At 40.9% G+C, this 17,280-nt stretch overlaps 1 protein-coding gene across 1 annotated transcript in view; it reads right to left on the bottom strand.

Moving 5' to 3' along the window:
* Positions 1 to 10,150: 10,150 nt before the first annotated feature.
* Positions 10,151 to 17,280, bottom strand: part of lrrc71 (leucine rich repeat containing 71) — a 39,401-nt gene continuing 32,271 nt past the window's right edge. The window contains exon 16 of the mRNA XM_061882186.1: positions 10,151 to 12,027. Coding sequence (XP_061738170.1) covers positions 11,875 to 12,027 — 153 coding nt within the window. The 3' untranslated portion in view covers positions 10,151 to 11,874. The remainder of the gene's footprint in view (positions 12,028 to 17,280) is intronic.

The following is a 17,280-nucleotide window of genomic DNA, read 5'->3' as shown; positions in this document are numbered from 1 at the left end:
TGCATATTCTGCCATTTTCAGGTTTTGTCGGCACTCCTGATTAGATTTTGAGACATCTCCAACAACTACAGCACCAGTATTGTGCTGCTGAAGCGAGTCCGTTTTAGGGAATTTTTGCATAAGGGCCCCCCTTTGCGACATTTTAACGAAAAAAAATGTTTTAAAAATATGCATTTTCTGCCATTTTCGTGTTTTGTCGGCACTCCTCAAGAGGTTTTGAGACATTTCCTACCACTACAGCACCATTATTGTGCTGCTGAAGCGAGTCCATTTTTTGGAATTTTTGCGTAAGGGTCCTCCCTTACGACATTTTTGATTAAAAAAAGTTTTCCAAAAATATGCATTTTCTGCCATTTTCAGGATTTGTCAGCACTCCTAATGAAATTTTGAGACATTTCCTACAACTATAGCACCAGTATTGTGCTGCTGAAGCAAGTCCGTTTTTTGAATTTTTGCATAAGGGCCCCCCTTACGACATTTCAGCGAAAAAAAGTTTTCCAAAAATATGCATTTTCTGCCATTTTTGGGATTTGTCGGCACTCCTGATGAGATTTTGAGACATTTCCTACAACTATAGCACCAGTATTCTGCTGCTGAAGCAAGTCAGTTTTTTTAATTTTTGCGTAAGGGCCCCCCCCCCTTACGACATTTTAGCAAAAAAAAAAAGTTTTTCAAAAGTATGCATATTCTGCCATTTTCAGGTTATTTCGGCACTCGTGATTAGATTTTGAGACATCTCCAACAATTATAGCACCAGTATTGTGCTGCTGAAGCGGGTCCGTTTTAGGGAATTTTTGCCTAAGGGCCCCCGTTACGACATTTTTGATAAAAAAAAGTTTTCCAAAAATATGCATTTTCTGCCATTTTCAGGATTTGTCAGCACTCCTAATGAAATTTTGAGACATTTCCTACAACTATAGCACCAGTATTGTGCTGCTGAAGCAAGTCCGTTTTTTGAATTTTTGCATAAGCGAAAACATTATTTGAAAATATACATAAAAAAAGTTTTCCAAAAATATGCATTTTCTGCCATTTTTGGGATTTGTCGGCACTCCTGATGAGATTTTGAGACATTTCCTACAACTATAGCACCAGTATTGTGCAGCTGAAGCAAGTCGGTTTTTTGAATTTTTGCGTAAGGGCCCCCCCTTACGACATTTTAGCAAAAAAAAAAAGTTTTTCAAAAGTATGCATATTCTGCCATTTTCAGGTTATGTCGGCACTCGTGATTAGATTTTGAGACATCTCCAACAATTATAGCACCAGTATTGTGCTGCTGAAGCGGGTCCGTTTTAGGGAATTTTTGCCTAAGGGCCCCCGTTACGACATTTTTGATAAAAAAAAGTTTTCCTAAAATATGCATTTTCTGCCATTTTCAGGATTTGTCAGCACTCCTAATGAAATTTTGAGACATTTCCTACAACTATAGCACCAGTATTGTGCTGCTGAAGCAAGTCCGTTTTTTGAATTTTTGCATAAGCGAAAACATTATTTGAAAATATACATAAAAAAAGTTTTCCAAAAATATGCATTTTCTGCCATTTTTGGGATTTGTCGGCACTCCTGATGAGATTTTGAGACATTTCCTACAACTATAGCACCAGTATTGTACAGCTGAAGCAAGTCGGTTTTTTGAATTTTTGCGTAAGGGCCCCCCTTCACGACATTTTAACACATTTTTTTTTTTTTTAAATATGCATTTTTTGCAATTTTGTTTTTTTTTCGGCACTCTCGATGTGGTTTTGAGACATCTCCTACAACTACCGCACCAGTGTTGTGCTGCTAAAGCAAACCCGTTTTTTTTTATTTTTACGACTTTTAAGTGAAAATTGTTTTTCCCAAAATATGCATTTTCTGCCATTTTCGGGTTTTGTCGGCACTCCCGATGAGGTTTTGAGACATTTCCTAATACTACAGCACCAATAATAAATTGCTGAAGCAAGTCCGTTTTTTCACATTTTTGCGTATGGGCGCCCCCTTACGACATTTTAGCGAAATTTTTTTTCCTAAAATATGCATTTTCTGCCATTTTTGGGTTTGGTCGGCAATCCTGATGAGGTTTTGAGACGTCTCCTACAACTACAGCACCAGTATTGTGCTGCTGAAGCAAGTCCGTTTTTTTTATTTTTGCGTAAGGGTCCCCCCTTACGACTTTTAAGTGAAAATGTTTTTTCCAAAAATATGCATTTTCTGCCATTTTTGGGTTTTGTCGGCACTCCTGATGAGGTTTTGAGACATTTCCTACAACTACAGCACCAGTATTGTGCTGCTGAAGCAAGTCAATCATTCAATGTTTACTTATATAGCCCTAAATCACTAGTGTCTCAAAGGGCTGCACAAACCACTACGACATTCTCGGTAGGCCCACATAAGGGCAAGGAAAACTCACACCCAGTGGGACATCGGTGACAATGATGACTATGAGAACCTTGGAGAGGACGAAAGCGATGGATGTCGAGCGGGTTAACATGATACTGTGAAAGTTCATTCCATAGTGGATCCAACAGTCGCGAGAGTCCAGTCCAAAGCGGATCCAACACAGCAGCGAGAGTCCCGTCCAAAGTGGAGCCAACAGGAAACCATTCTAAGCCGAGGCGGATCAGCAGCGCAGGGATGTGCCCAGCCGATACACAGGCAAGCGGTCCATCCTGGGTCCCGACTCTGGACGAACGGTCCATCCTGGGTCCCGACTCTGGACAGCCAGTACGTCATCCATGGCAATCGTACCGGACCCCCTCCACAAGGGAGAGTGGGACATAGGAGAAAAAGAAAAGAAACGGCAGATCAACTGGTCTAAAAAGGGAGTCTATTTAAAGGCTAGAGTATACAAATGAGTTTTAAGGTGAGACTTAAATGCTTCTACTGTGGTGGCATCTCAAACTTTTACCGAGAGGGCATTCCAGAGTACTGGAGCCCGAAATGAAAAAGCTCTATAGCCCGCAGACTTTTTTTGGGCTTTGGGAATCACTAATAAGCCGGAGTCCTTTGAACGCAGATTTCTTGCCGGGACATATTGTACAATACAATCGGCAAGATAGACTGGAGCTAGACCGTGTAGTATTTTATACGTAAGTAGTAAAACCTTAAAGTCACATCTTAAGTGCACAGGAAGCCAGTGCAGGTGAGCCAGTACAGGCGTAATGTGATCAAACTTTCTTGTTCTTGTCAAAAGTCTAGCAGCCGCATTTTGTACCAACTGTAATCTTTTAATGCTAGACATGGGGAGACCCGAAAATAATATGTTACATTAGTCGAGACGAGACGTAACAAACGCATGGATAATGATCTCAGCGTCGTTAGTGGACAAAATGGAGCCAATTTTAGCGATATTACGGAGATGAAAGAAGGCCGTCTTAATAACATTCTTAATGTGTGACTCAAAGGAAATAGTTGGGTCGAAGATAATACCCAGATTCTTTACCGAGTCGCCTTGTTTAATTGTTTGGTTGTCAAATGTCAAAGTTGTATTATTAAATAGAGGTCGGTGTCTAGCAGGACCGATCATCAGCATTTCCGTTTTTTTGGCCTTGAGTTTCAAAAAGTTAGCGTACATCCATTGTTTAATTTCATTAAGACACGGGTGTCATCAGCATAACAGTGAAAGCTAACACCGTATTTACGTATGACGTCACCTAGCGGCAGCATGTAGATGCTGAAGAGTGCAGGGCCAAAGACCGAACCCTGGGGAACTCCACACGTTACCTTAACATAGTCCGAGGTCACATTGTTATGGGAGACGCACTACATCCTGTCAATAAGATAAGAGTTAAACCAAGACAGGGCTAAGTCTGACATACCAATTCGTGTTTTGATACGTTCTAATAAAATATTATGATCGACGGTATCGAAAGCAGCGCTAAGATCGAGGAGCAGCAACATAGATGACGCATCAGAATCCATCGTTAGCAATAGATCATTAGTCATTTTTGCGAGGGCTGTCTCCGTAGAGGGATTAGCCCTGAAACCGGATTGAAAGGTTTCACATAGATTGTTAAACGCTAAGTGTTCATTTAGCTGTTCTGCAACAATTTTTTCGAGGATTTTTTAAATAAAGGGATGGTGAGACACCGGTCGGTAGTTTACCATGAGGTCAGGATCGAGTTAGGTCTTTTAAGGGGGGGATGAATAACTGCTTTTTTGAATGCTCAGGGACAGTGCCAGAGGAAAGTGATAGGTTTATAATATTTAGCACTGATGGACCTAATAATACAAGGAGTGATGCAGACCGAACCGTTGAACAATGTCTTGTTGTTTTCTTCTAAGTCGAGATGGCAACAAAATACAAACCCTGTTTCCATATGAGTTGGGAAATTGTGTTGGATGTAAATATAAACTGAATACAATGATTTGCAAATCCTCTTCCACCCATATTCAGTTGAATGCACTACAAAGACAAGATATTTGATGTTCAAACTCATAAACTTAAATTTTTTTGCAAATAATAATTAACTTAATTTCATGGCTGCAACACGTGCCAAAGTAGTTGGGAAAGGGCATGTTCACCACTGTGTTACATCACATTTTCTTTTAACAACACTCAATAAACGTTTGGGAACTGAGGAAACTAATTGTTGAAGCTTTTTGAAAGTGGAATTCTTTATCATTCTTGTTTTATGTAGTCTCCGCTGTAATATTTTACGCTTCATAATGCGCCACACATTTTCAATGAGAGACAGGACTGGACTGCAGGCGGGCCAGGAAAGTACCCGCACTCTTTTTTTTACAAAGCCACGCTGTTGTAACACTTATCTTGCTGAAATAAGCAGAGGCGTCCATGATAACGTTGCTTGGATGACAACATATGTTGCTCCAAAACCTGTAAGGACCATTCAGCATTAATGGTGCCTTCACAGATGTGTAAGTTACCCATGCCTTGGACACTAATACACCCCCATACCATCACAGATGCTGGCTTTTGAACTTTGCGCTTAAAACAATCCGAATGGTTATTTTCCACTTTGTTCTGGAAGATGGTTTCCAAAAATAATTTGAAATGTGGACTCGTCAGACCACAGAACACCTTTCCACTTTGCATCAGTCCATCTTAGGTGAGCTCGAGCCCAGCCAAGCCGGCGGCGTTTCAGGATATTGTTGATAAATGGGTTTGCTTTGTATAGTAGAGTTTTAACTTGCGCTTACAGATGTAGCGACCAACTGTAGTTACGGACAGTGGTTTTGTGAATTGTTCCTGAGCCCATGTGGTGATATCCTTTACACACTGATGTCGGTTTTTGATGCAGTACGGCCTGAAGGATAAAAAGTCCGTAATATCATCGCTTACGTGCGATGATTTCTCCAGATTCTCTGAACTTTTTGATGATTTTACGAACCGCAGATGGTAAGATTCCTAAATTCCTTGCAATAGCTCGTTGAGAAATGTTGTTCTAAAACTGTTCGACAATTTGATTACAAATTGGTGACCTTCGCCCCACCCTTCTTTGTGAATTACTTAGCATTTCATGGAAGCTGCTTTTATACCCAATCATGGCACCCACCTGTTCCCAAGTAGCCTGCACGCCTGTGGGATGTTCCATATAAGTGTTTGATGAGCATTCCTCAATTTTATCAGTATTTATTGCCACCTTTCCCATATTCTTTGTCACGTGTTGCTGGCAACAAATTCTAAAGTTAATGATTATTTGCCCCAAAAAAATCTTTATCAGTTTGAACATCAAATATGTTGTCTTTGTAGCATATTCAACTGAATATGGGTTGAAAATGATTTGCAAATCATTGTATTCCGTTTATATGTACATCTAACACAATTTCCCAACTCATATAAAAACAGGGTTTGTAATCATTAACTTTAGAATTTGATGCCAGCAACACGTGACAAAGAAGTTGGGAAAGGTGGCAATAAATACTGATAAAGTTGAGGAATGCTCATCAAACACTTATTTGGAACATCCCACAGGTGTGCAGGCTAATTGGGAACAGGTGGGTGCCATGATTGGGTATAAAAATCAGCTTACATGAAATGCTAAGTCATTCACAAACAAGGATGGGGCGAGGGTCATCAATTTGTAAGCAAATTGTCGAACAGTTTTAGAACAACATTTCTCAACGAACAATTGCAAGGAATTTAGGGATTTTACCATCTACGGTCCGTAAAATCATCAAAAAGTGAAGAGAATCTGGAGAAATCACTGCACGTAAGCGATGCTATTACAGACCTTTGATCCCTCAGGTGGTACTGCATCAAAAACTGACATCGGTGTGTAAAGGATAACACCAAATGGGCTCAGGAACACTTCATAAAACCACTGTCAGTAACTACAGTGGCGAAAGACATTTATCAGCAACACCCAGGAACGCCGCCGGCTTCGCTGGCCCCGAGTTCATCTAAGATGGACTGATGCAAAGTGGAAAGGTGTTCTGTGGTCTGACGAGTCCACATTTTAAATTATATTTGGAAACTGTGGACGTGGTGTCCTCCAGAACAAAGAGGAAAATAACCATCCGGATTGTTCTAGGCGCAAAGTTCAAAAGCCAGCAACTGTGATGGTACGGGGGTGTATTAGTGCCCAAGGCATGGGTAACTTACACATCTGTGAAGGCACCAAAAAGGGGGTACTTGAATTAAAAAAATGTTCACATGGGGTACATCACTGAAAAAAGATTGAGAACCACTGTTGTAGAGGACGTTGAAGGCAGTGCAGTCACGGCAGCCCTTAATAATGTCGGCCGGGTGAAAATTGGGAAAAATTCGGGAGAATGGTTGCACCCGTAGATTGTCATGCACTGAAATTCAGGAGTCTCCCGGAAAAATCTTGAGGGTTGGCAAGTATGTTGCTAGGGCGGGAAAGACATTCATAGAAGGTGAATTTATTAAAAAGTGCATGTTAGATTTTTTAAGAAATCTTTTCTTGCGGCCCAGCCTCACCCAGTTTCTGCATCCAGTGGCCCCCATGTAAATTGAGTTTGACACACCTGGTTTAAAGAGAAGTAGTCCAGGGGTTTGTGCCAGGTTTCAGTTAAACAGAGGAAATCAAGATTATTGTCCGTTATAAATTCATTGAGAAGCAGGCTTTTATTGTTGAGTGAGCGTGTGTTAAGAAGAGCCAGTTTCAGGAACTGTTGCTTTGTGGTTGGCTGAGAGGTTCGGGGGAGTGGACGGAGGTTGAGTAGGTTGACGTGTGGTTTGTTGTGATGACGTGATGAGGAAGGCTGAGGGCGAGAGGACCAAAATGAGGGGATGGAGTTTGGCGACATGTAGTTCTAGGTCAGGGGTGTCAAACTCAAATAGAGAGTGGGACAAAATTTTAAACGGAACAAAGCCGCGGGCCAAGGTTGAACAAATTAACTTTTTAATAGGGACCCAAACAAGTTTTGCATTAAATATTGAATAAGCAAGGCTTATATAACTTTAGTGACATGCAAAATCCAGTTTCAAATAATAATAATAATTTAAAAAATATCAATGGCATATCAAATAAAATGTTGATAATAATGTTATGCCTTTTTTTCTATTTGCAATCTTCTGAGGTAAATATAAATTTTTCTCCACAGCCTTATAATAAATTTGAAAATAAAATAACAATAATGAATGAACCAAACATTCAAGCTTTGAAGTCGCAAGACAAAATGCATGATCCATCCATCCATTTTCTTATTCCCTATCGGGGTCGCGGGGGGCGCTAGCGCCTATCTCAGCTACAATCGGGCGGAAGGCGGGGTACACCCTTGACAAGTCGCCACCTCATCGCAGGGCCAACACAGAAAGACAGACAACTTTCACACTCACATTCACACACTAGGGCCAATTTAGTGTTGCCAATCAACCTATCCCCAGGTGCATGTCTTTGGAAGTGGGAGGAAGCCGGAGTACCCGGAGGGAACCCACGCATTCACGGGGAGAACATGCATGAATAAAACGTTAATTATTGGTCAGTTTGCTGGAAGTTTCCCGGAAGAGTTAGTGCTGCAAGGGATTCTGGGTATTTGTTCTGTTGTGTTATGGTGCGGATGTTCACCCGAAATGTGTTTGTCATTCTTGTTTGGTGTGGGTTCACAGTGTGGCGCATATTTGTAACAGTGCTAAAGTTGTTTATACGGCCACCGTCAGTGTGACCTGTATTACTGTTGACCAAGTATGCATTGCATTCACTTGTGCGTGTGTGTGTAAAAGCCACAAATCAGGGGTGCCCACACTTTTTCTGCAGGCGAGCTACTTTTCAATTGACCAACTCAAGGGGGTCTACCTCATTTATATATATATATATCATTTATATTTATTTATTTATGAAAGAGACATTTTTGTACACAAGTTAAATGTGTTTAATGATAATACAAGCATGTGTAACACATATAGATGTCTTTCTTTCACGAAGACAAGAATATAAGTTGGTGTATTAACTGATTCTGATGACTTGCATTGATTGGAATCAGACAGTAATGATGATAACGGCCACATTTTCAAATGGAGGAGAAAAAAAGTTGTCCTTTCTGTACAATACCACATGAAAGTGGTTGGTTTTTGGCATCTAATTCATCCAGCTTCCATACACTTTACAAGAAAAACATTGGCGGCAAATTCCGTAGCTTGCTTGATTGACATTCACGGCACCCGAGGGTCTTGTGAGATGACGCTGGCTGCTGCCAGTTCATTATTATGAAAAAATGACAGAGAGGAAGGCGAGAAACACTTTTTATTTCAACAGACTTTCGCGCCGTCCCTTCCGTCGAAACTCTAAAGGCCGATTGCACATTTCCTATCTTCACAATAAAAGCCCTGCTTCATGCTGCCTGCGCTAACAAAATAAGAGTCTCGGAAAGCTGGCGTGCACAAGTGATGTGCACGCCAGCTTTCTGAGGGATCGCTTGTGCACGCCAGTTTTCCGAGACTCTGTATTTAGTTAGCGCAGGCAGCATGAAGCAGGGCTTTTATTGTGAAGATAAGAAATGTGCAGTCGGCCTTTAGAGTTTTGACGGAAGGTACGGCGCGAGAGTCTGTTGAAATAAAAAGTGTTTCTCGCCTTCCTCTCGGTCATATTTTAATAATAATGATCTTGCAGCAGCCAGCGTCATCTCACAAGACCCTCCGTGAATGTCATTTAAGTGACGTCTTGGTGAAGATTGATGATCACTAATTTTTAGGTCTATTTTTTTTAAAAGCCTGGCTCGAGATCGACTGACACACCCCCCGCGGTCGACTGGTAGCTCGCGATCGACGTAATGGGCACCCCTGCCACAAATATTATGTGACACACTCTTAGTATGGAGGAAAAGCGGACGTGACGACAGGTTGTAGAGAACGTTAAAGGCAGTGCCTTAAATGCACGCCCCCAATATAGTTGTCCAGGTGGAAATCGGTAGAAATTCGGGAGAACGGTTGCCCCAAAAGAGTTTCGGGAGGGGCACTGAACTTCGGGAGTCTACCGGGAAAAATTGGAGGGTAGGCAAGTATGAGTATTAGCGGTGAATGCGGTGTTACAGCGGCACCGATGCTGTATAACACCGGCGGGCCAGCTCTAATGCTAAATTGATATTGCCTCAAAGGCCAAATTAAATTACACGGCGGGCCAGAGTTTGACACCCATGTTCTAGGTAAACATGCGACCAGAGCGACTGTGTGGAAAAATGTGATGCCAGGGTGCACCAGATGAAGGACACAGGCTGCGGTGAAGGTCCGAGGTGAAGTGGAGAGGTGGCATGGTCCGGGTGAAGAGCGGTAGAAGGATGCCAACGCTAACGCTAGCTAGCACTGAGGAGCGTCGGGATTTGAGGAGGCAGGGAGTAGCAGGAGGAGGAATATCCACAACATGCAACGTCCACTTCTTGAGGTGAGTGTGTTTGAGGTTGTAGTGGTGACTGAGGAGAGAACAGCAGTGACCAGTAAGAGTTATGGAAGAGAAGTGGTAGCTTGTTTGATGCTTGCCGAATGGTGCAGAGCGGAACTTACTCGCGAGGGCCACAGTGGATAGTAGACACAGATTGAAACATCAGACAGTGACCGAGTGTTGCTTCGAAATTTACCGGCACAGCTGCTGCCATGGAAGAACCTCCGGTAATTTCACTCGTGTCCTGACACCTGCTGGACGTGTCGACTGGACTTGTTTGGACAAGGTGGCGGACTGTCTGCTGAGTGAGCCTTAAGGTTTTTTTTTATATGGTGTACATTGCTGTTTAATGGACACTAATAAAAAGCTAATTTGTGTCAACAAAGAAAGATTTTATTGGATAAAAACATGCGCATCAGTTGCAAATCTTTTGAGAAAATATAAATAGATAGATAGATACAAACCCTGTTTCCATATGAGTTGGGAAATTGTGTTAGATGTAAATATAAACGGAATTCAATGATTTGCAAATCATTTTCAACCCATATTCAGTTGAATATGCTACAAATACAACATCTTTGATGTTAAAACTGATAAACATTTTTTTTTTGCAAATAATCATTAACTTTAATATTTGATCCCAGCAAAACGTGACAAAGAAGTTGGGAAAGGTGGCGAAAAATACTGATAAAGTTGAGGAATGCTCATCAAACACTTATTTGGAACATACCACAGGTGTGCAGGCTAATTGGGAACAGTTGGGTGCCATGATTGGGTATAAAAACAGCTACCATGAAATGCTAAGTAATTCACAAACAAGGATGGGGCGAGGGTCCCCAATTTGTAAGAAAATTGTCAAACCGTTTTAGAACAACATTTCTCAACGAGCTATTGCAAGGAATTTAGAGATTTTACCATCTACGGTCCATAAAATCATCAAAAGGTTCAGAGAATCTGGAGAAAACACTGCACGTAAGCTAGGATATCACGGACCTTTGACCCCTTAGGTGGTACTGCATCAAAAACCGACTTTAGTATGTAAAGGATATCACCCCATGGGCCCAGGAACACTTCATAAAACCACTGTCAGTAACTACAGTTGGTCGCTACATCTGTAAGTGCAAGTTAAAACTCTAGTATGCAAAGCGAAAGCCATTTATCAGCAACGCCCAGGAACCCCACCGGCTTCGCTGGGCCCGAGCTCATCTAAGATGGACTGATGCAAAATGGAAAAGTGTTCTGTGGTCTGACGAGTCCACATTTCAAATCATATTTGGAAACTGTGGACGTGGTGTCCTCCTGAAGAAAGACAAAAATAACCATCCAGATTGTTATAGGCGCAAAGTTCAAAAGGCAGCATCTGTGATGGTATGGGGGTGTATTAGTGCCCAAGGCATGGGTAATTTACACATCTGTGAAGGCACCATTAATGCTGAATGGTCCATACAGGTTTTGGAGCAACATATGTTGTCATCCAAGCAACGTTATCAAGGACGCCCCTGCTTATTTCAGCAAAAAAATGCCAAGCCATGTGTTACAACAGCGTGGCTTCGTATTAAAAGAGTGCGGGTACTTTCCTGGCCCGCTTGCAGTCCAAACATGTCTCCCATCGAAAATGTTTTCCACATTATGAAGTGTAAAATACGACAGTGGAGACCCCGGACAGTTGAACGACTGAAGCTCTACATGAAACAAGAATGGGAAAAAATTCCACTTTCAAAGCTTCAACCATTAGTTTCCTCAGTTCCCAAACGTTTGAGTAGACAGTAAAAGAAAATGTGATGTAACACAGTGGTGAACATGCCCTTTCCCAACTACTTTGGCACGTGTTGCAGCCATGAATTTCCAAGTTAATTATTATTTGCAAAAAAAATTAAAGTTTATGAGTTTGAACATCAAATATCTTGTCTTTGTAGTGCATTCAACTGAATATGGGTTGAAAAGGATTTGCTAATCATTGTATTCCATTTATATTTATATCTAACACAATTTCACAACTCATATGGAAACAGGGTTTTTGTAGTACTTCATGGATTCCTTCAGGAGAGTTCCTTCAGGAAAATTAAAATAAAAAGTACAAGTAAAAATATATATTCTATTTCTCTCCTTTTGTTTCACTATCTGACAGATGTGAGCCCTCACCATCCTCTTCTTCTTCCTCTTCAATTTTTTTGTTTAGAGGGTCTCTGAGTGCCATCAGTTCCTGTAGCTTTACATAGGACTCACACTCAGCAGCAAAGTGGTTTCTCTAAAACACAAAGCAAGACATCAGAAATCTTCAAACTGTACATCCACCAATTATACTCAAACACTACTACTACACAAAATAAATCAGGGAGTACTTTACATATCCTATAAAATGATTTTTTCCCAGTACTTACAAACCCCGTTTCTATATGAGTTGAGGAATTGTGTTAGATGTAAACATAAACGGAATACAATGATTTGCAAAACCTTTTCAACCCATATTCAATTGAATGCACTACAAAGACAAGATATTTGATGTTCAAACTCATAAAAACTTTTTTTTTTTGCAAATAATAATTAACTTAGAATTTCATGGCTGCAACACGTGCCAAAGTAGTTGGGAAAGGGCATGTTCACCACTGTGTTACATCACATTTTCTTTTAACAACACTCAATAAACGTTTGGGAACTGAGGAAACTAATTGTTGAAGCTTTGAAAGTGGAATTCTTTCCCATTCTTGTTTTATGTAGAACTTCAGTCGTTCAACAGTCCGGGGCCTCCGCTGTCGTATTTTACGCTTCATAATGCGCCACACATTTTTGATTGGAGACATGTCTGGACTGCAGGCGGGCCAGGAAAGTACCCGCACTCTTTTACTACGAAGCCATGCTGTTGTAATACGTGGTTTGGCATTTTTTTGCTGAAATAAGCAGGGGCGTCCATGATAAGGCTGCTTGGATGACAACATATGTTGCTCCAAAACCTGTATGGACCATTCAGCATTAATGGTGCCTTCACAGATGTGTAAGTTACCCATGGCTTGGGCACTAATACACCCACATTCCATCACAGATGCTGGCTTTTGAACTTTGCGCCTATAAAAATCTGGATGGTTATTTTCCTCTTTGTTCCGGAGGACAGCACGTCCACAGTTTCCAAATATAATTTGAAATGTGCACTCGTAAGACCACAGAACAGTTTTCCATTTTGCATCAGTCCATCTTAGATGAGCTTGGGCCCAGCGAAGCCGGCGGCGTTCCCGGGTGTTGTTAATAAATGGGTTTTGCTTTGCATAGTTGAGTTTTAACTTGCACTTACAGATGTAGCGACCAACTGTAGTTACTGACAGTGGTTTTACGAAGTGTTCCTGAGCCCATGTGGTGATATCCTTTACACACTCATGTCAGTTTTTGATGCAGTACCACCTGAGGGGTCAAAGGTCTGTAATATCATCATTTACGTGCTGTGATTTTTCCAGATTCTCTGAACCGTTTGATGATTTTACAGACCGTAGATGGTGAAATCCCTAAATTCCTTGCAATAGCTCGTTGAGAAATGTTGTTCTAAAACTGTTCGACAATTTGCTTACAAATTGATGACCCTCGCCCCATCCTTGTTTGTGAATTACTTAGCATTTTATGGAAGCGGCTTTTATACCCAATCATGGGACCTAACTGTTCCCATTTAGCCTGCACTCCTGTGGGATGTTCCAAATAAGTGTTTGATGAGCATTCCTCAACTTAAACAGTATTTTTTGCCACCATTCCCAACTTCTTTGTCACGTGTTGCTGGCATCAAATGGTAAAGTTAATGATTATTTGCAAAAACAAAAAATATTTATCAGTTTGAACATCAAATATGTTGTATTTGTAGCCTATTCAACTGAATATGGGTTGAAAATGATTTGCAAATCATTGTATTCCTTTTATATTTATATCTAAAACAATTTCCCAACTCATACGGAAACAGGGTTTGTATTTGATCCCCTGCTGAGTTTGTAAGTTTATCCGTTTTAAAAGACATGAACAGTACAATTGTCATGGAAGTTTTACTAATAGATTAAAAAAAGTTGAATAAAAAGAGAGAAAAATACATGAATTAAAGATTTTGAATGATATTACATTTGACTGAGGGAATCAAGAATGCTAGACCCCTAAACCGACTACAGTATGTGCATGTGAAGAACAATTTAGTCCTGTCCCTTCAGCAAAAGGTTTGGTGAGAAAAACACCACTGTTGGAAGAATAATTTAGAAATGGAAACACTACAAGGCAACAGGGAAAATCACAACTCGTTAATAAGGATCATCAGCACAGAATTATACTAGATGTTCTAAGGGTACCTATGTTGGTTTTAATTGACATTTAACACACTTCCTCGTGGTCTAGATAATACAGTATGTACTGTATTGGATATGATTTGGTGGAGGGGTGGCTCCAAGATTTTTTCTTTATTGGGGCTAAAAGGGGGCTTGACCGATTTGTGGGGTGGCAAAGAAAATAATTGATTTTCATGACTCCAGTTTTCATTTACTCCAATAAAATCAGTTATGATAAACAGCACAAGCCTGTTCAATATAAAAGTAGTTTTAACTTAATTTGACCAAAGAATATTCAACAAACTGGTTAGATCTAATACAAGCGACATGGCAAAAATGTTTCACGTACAGAGGTGACAAATACAGACAGTACACTCAATCAATCATCCATCCATCCATTTTCTACCGCTTATTCCCTTTCGGGGTCGCGGGGGGCGCTGGCGCCTATCTCAGCTACAATCGGGCGGAAGGCGGGGTACACCCTGGACAAGTCGCCACCTCATCGCAGGGCCAACACAGATAGACAGACAACATTCACACTCACATTCACACACTAGGGCCAATTTAGTGTTGCCAATCCACCTATCCCCAGGTGCATGTCTTTGGAAGTGGGAGGAAGCCGGAGTACCCGGAGGGAACCCACGCATTCACGGGGAGAACATGCAAACTCCACACAGAAAGATCCCGAGCCTGGATTTGAACCCAGGACTGCAGGACCTTCGTATTGTGAGGCTGACGCACTAACCCCTCTGCCACCGTGAAGCCCTCAATCAATCAATCAAAGTTTATTCATATCGCCCTTAACCACAAGTTTCTCAAAAGGGCTGCACAAGCCATAATGACATCCTCGGCTCAGATCCCACATACGACAACAAGAGTATTTATTCCATATGCATAATTAATGTTAACAGACAACTATGCATTGGCAATGTTGTTGTGGATCAATACATAACTTAATACATTATTAACAGTGAAAATAATGAGGCCCATAGGCTACAAAGTGCGCACCCGTTGCCACAATGAGAAGTGCAAACAGTTAAATTTACAATTGATTGTTCTAAAAGGCCGGGCAAAAATAGTTTGCATTCATGCTGGGATAGGGCAGCCAAAAAATAGAGCTGGACATTTGATAGATGTTTGGAAAGATGGACCGGCTGCGCGATTGGCCACATAAAGATGGACTCAGCCCGATGATAGGCTTAGTAAAGATGGACTTGCGAAGACAATTGGCTGCCGAAAAGCTGTCCTGTTTTGGGGGCAGTCTTATCATCATTTCTACCAAATGTGGATAATTTGCTGACGTCACCAGTGGGCTGTCAAAAATGGGGCAAATTCCAAACGGCATGTTTGGAGAAAGGCTGAAAGAGGGCAAGATTGCTTTATAAATATCTTCTAAAAGCCTCCGCAGTTTGATTTCAAAATTTTGGGATTTAGGCAGATCCCAAATACACATCCGCATATATCTACGAGTGAGAAAAAAATGTTTTTGCATGAAAGGGCCATAAAATGTTAGGGGGCTCAACTGGGGCTAAACAGATTTCTTAAGGGGCAACAGCCCCCCTTAGCAGCGGTTTAGTGCCATTTCTTATTTTGCTTCACAGTCACATTTATAACCCGCTTTCTGCATATGTCTGCAAACGGCTTGTGTGTGGAGGTGTTCCCTTTAGATTTAGAATAAAACTCTTTATGCACTAACCTCTTCAAAAGTGTCAATTTATCTTATGAAAATGTACAGTTTAAATATATATCTTGAAGACGAATAACACCACTGCTATTTTTTTGTTTAGACACAGTCAAAAAAATACCTTACACCATTACAACCGCTGCATTTACAAACATTTATCTCACTGAATGTTTGTATTGTGTGTATGCCACAATTAGAGGAAAATAATACTGTATGGAACCTTCTCGCTTGTTTTCTCAAACCAAGTAGTAATGTCTGTAATGGTCTTTTTGATCAGAGTTTAGCGGGTCACGGTGAATCAAACATTCTAACCACATTTATAAGTGAGGAAATGGTAAAATCAATATAGGTACCTAGGGGGGTTTGGGCCACAGTCACAGAGAAAACCCTAAGTAACACACTCAGCCGTAATGAACTGAGATCCTGCAGTGGCCGCAGAGTCCCCCTGCTCAAGGAGAATTTCCAACGAACACCTGAATTATTTAGAAAAGACTTGGAAAATTACAATGTGGTTGAATAGGACTAAAATGTAGCTCTTTGGCATCTACTCGACTTGCCGTGTTTCGAGGCAGATGAAGACTTCATTACATTGAGGGGCCGATGAACAGGGTCATGTACCGAATCTTGGATAGAAACTTCCTATTCTTAGTTAGAACATTGAAAAGGGTTGCACAGATGGGTCCTCCACTATGACAATGACGCAAAGAATAAAGCCAGCCAAGGGGACAAAAAAATGGCTGAAGAATAGGCACAAGAAGATCCTGGAGTGGCCTAACCTCAGGGCCATAATCCCATAAAAAAGGGATTTTGAATGATTTCGGAGCAAAGAACCCCCATAGTGATGGAGCGGTGACCCCTACTTATATATGTTGGATGCATTTGTGCATTGTTGTTGTACAATGTTTAGCATGGATATTTAGCAATAATAAACAAGATTAATAAGTCTCTTATATCCCACAGTGACGACATACTGTATCTTAATTAGGGTTGTAGTGAGGTATACGTATTAATGATAAACCCCACTAACATTTCTAAGAGTTTCTATTTACGTTTAAAATTGTTATCGTAAACCTGTCCTAAAAGTACCTTGTTAACCTGCGGTTTCTGAGGTGTAGGTTAAGGATTATAGCTCTTCTGCGCATGTTTTTTTTTTGTCGTGTCCTTGTTTTTGTCAGCTGAGAATGGTCTCTCGGCCAGTCACGTAGAACCTTGCAGAGCCTTGTGATTGACACAGCTGGCGCATTGGGGTGACAGGTGAATAAACTGGTGCCCTACTTGAAAGAGCTCCTGTGTTTCACTGAACATGTGCATTGCTGTCTGAAATACATTTTCTGTCTCCATATGTTCACGGAAGTGTATTGATCAAAGTCAGTGTGCATTTAAAGCCAATTGTTTTAATATGAAAACTAGTTTCAAAAAGTCTAACAAACCCAAGATTTCATGACCATGCTGCAGTACCTCAACAAACTGCTGTTGGAGACCTCTGCTATTAATTAACAAAATTCTGGAAATGGAGTTGAAATCTAGAGTT

The sequence above is a fragment of the Nerophis ophidion genome, linkage group LG21 (genome assembly GCF_033978795.1).
Source record: "Nerophis ophidion isolate RoL-2023_Sa linkage group LG21, RoL_Noph_v1.0, whole genome shotgun sequence".
In the NCBI taxonomy this organism is placed as follows: Eukaryota; Metazoa; Chordata; class Actinopteri; order Syngnathiformes; family Syngnathidae; genus Nerophis; species Nerophis ophidion.
The sequence above is the reverse complement of the archived record's forward strand: the minus strand, read 5'-3'. Positions and strand labels throughout refer to the sequence as shown.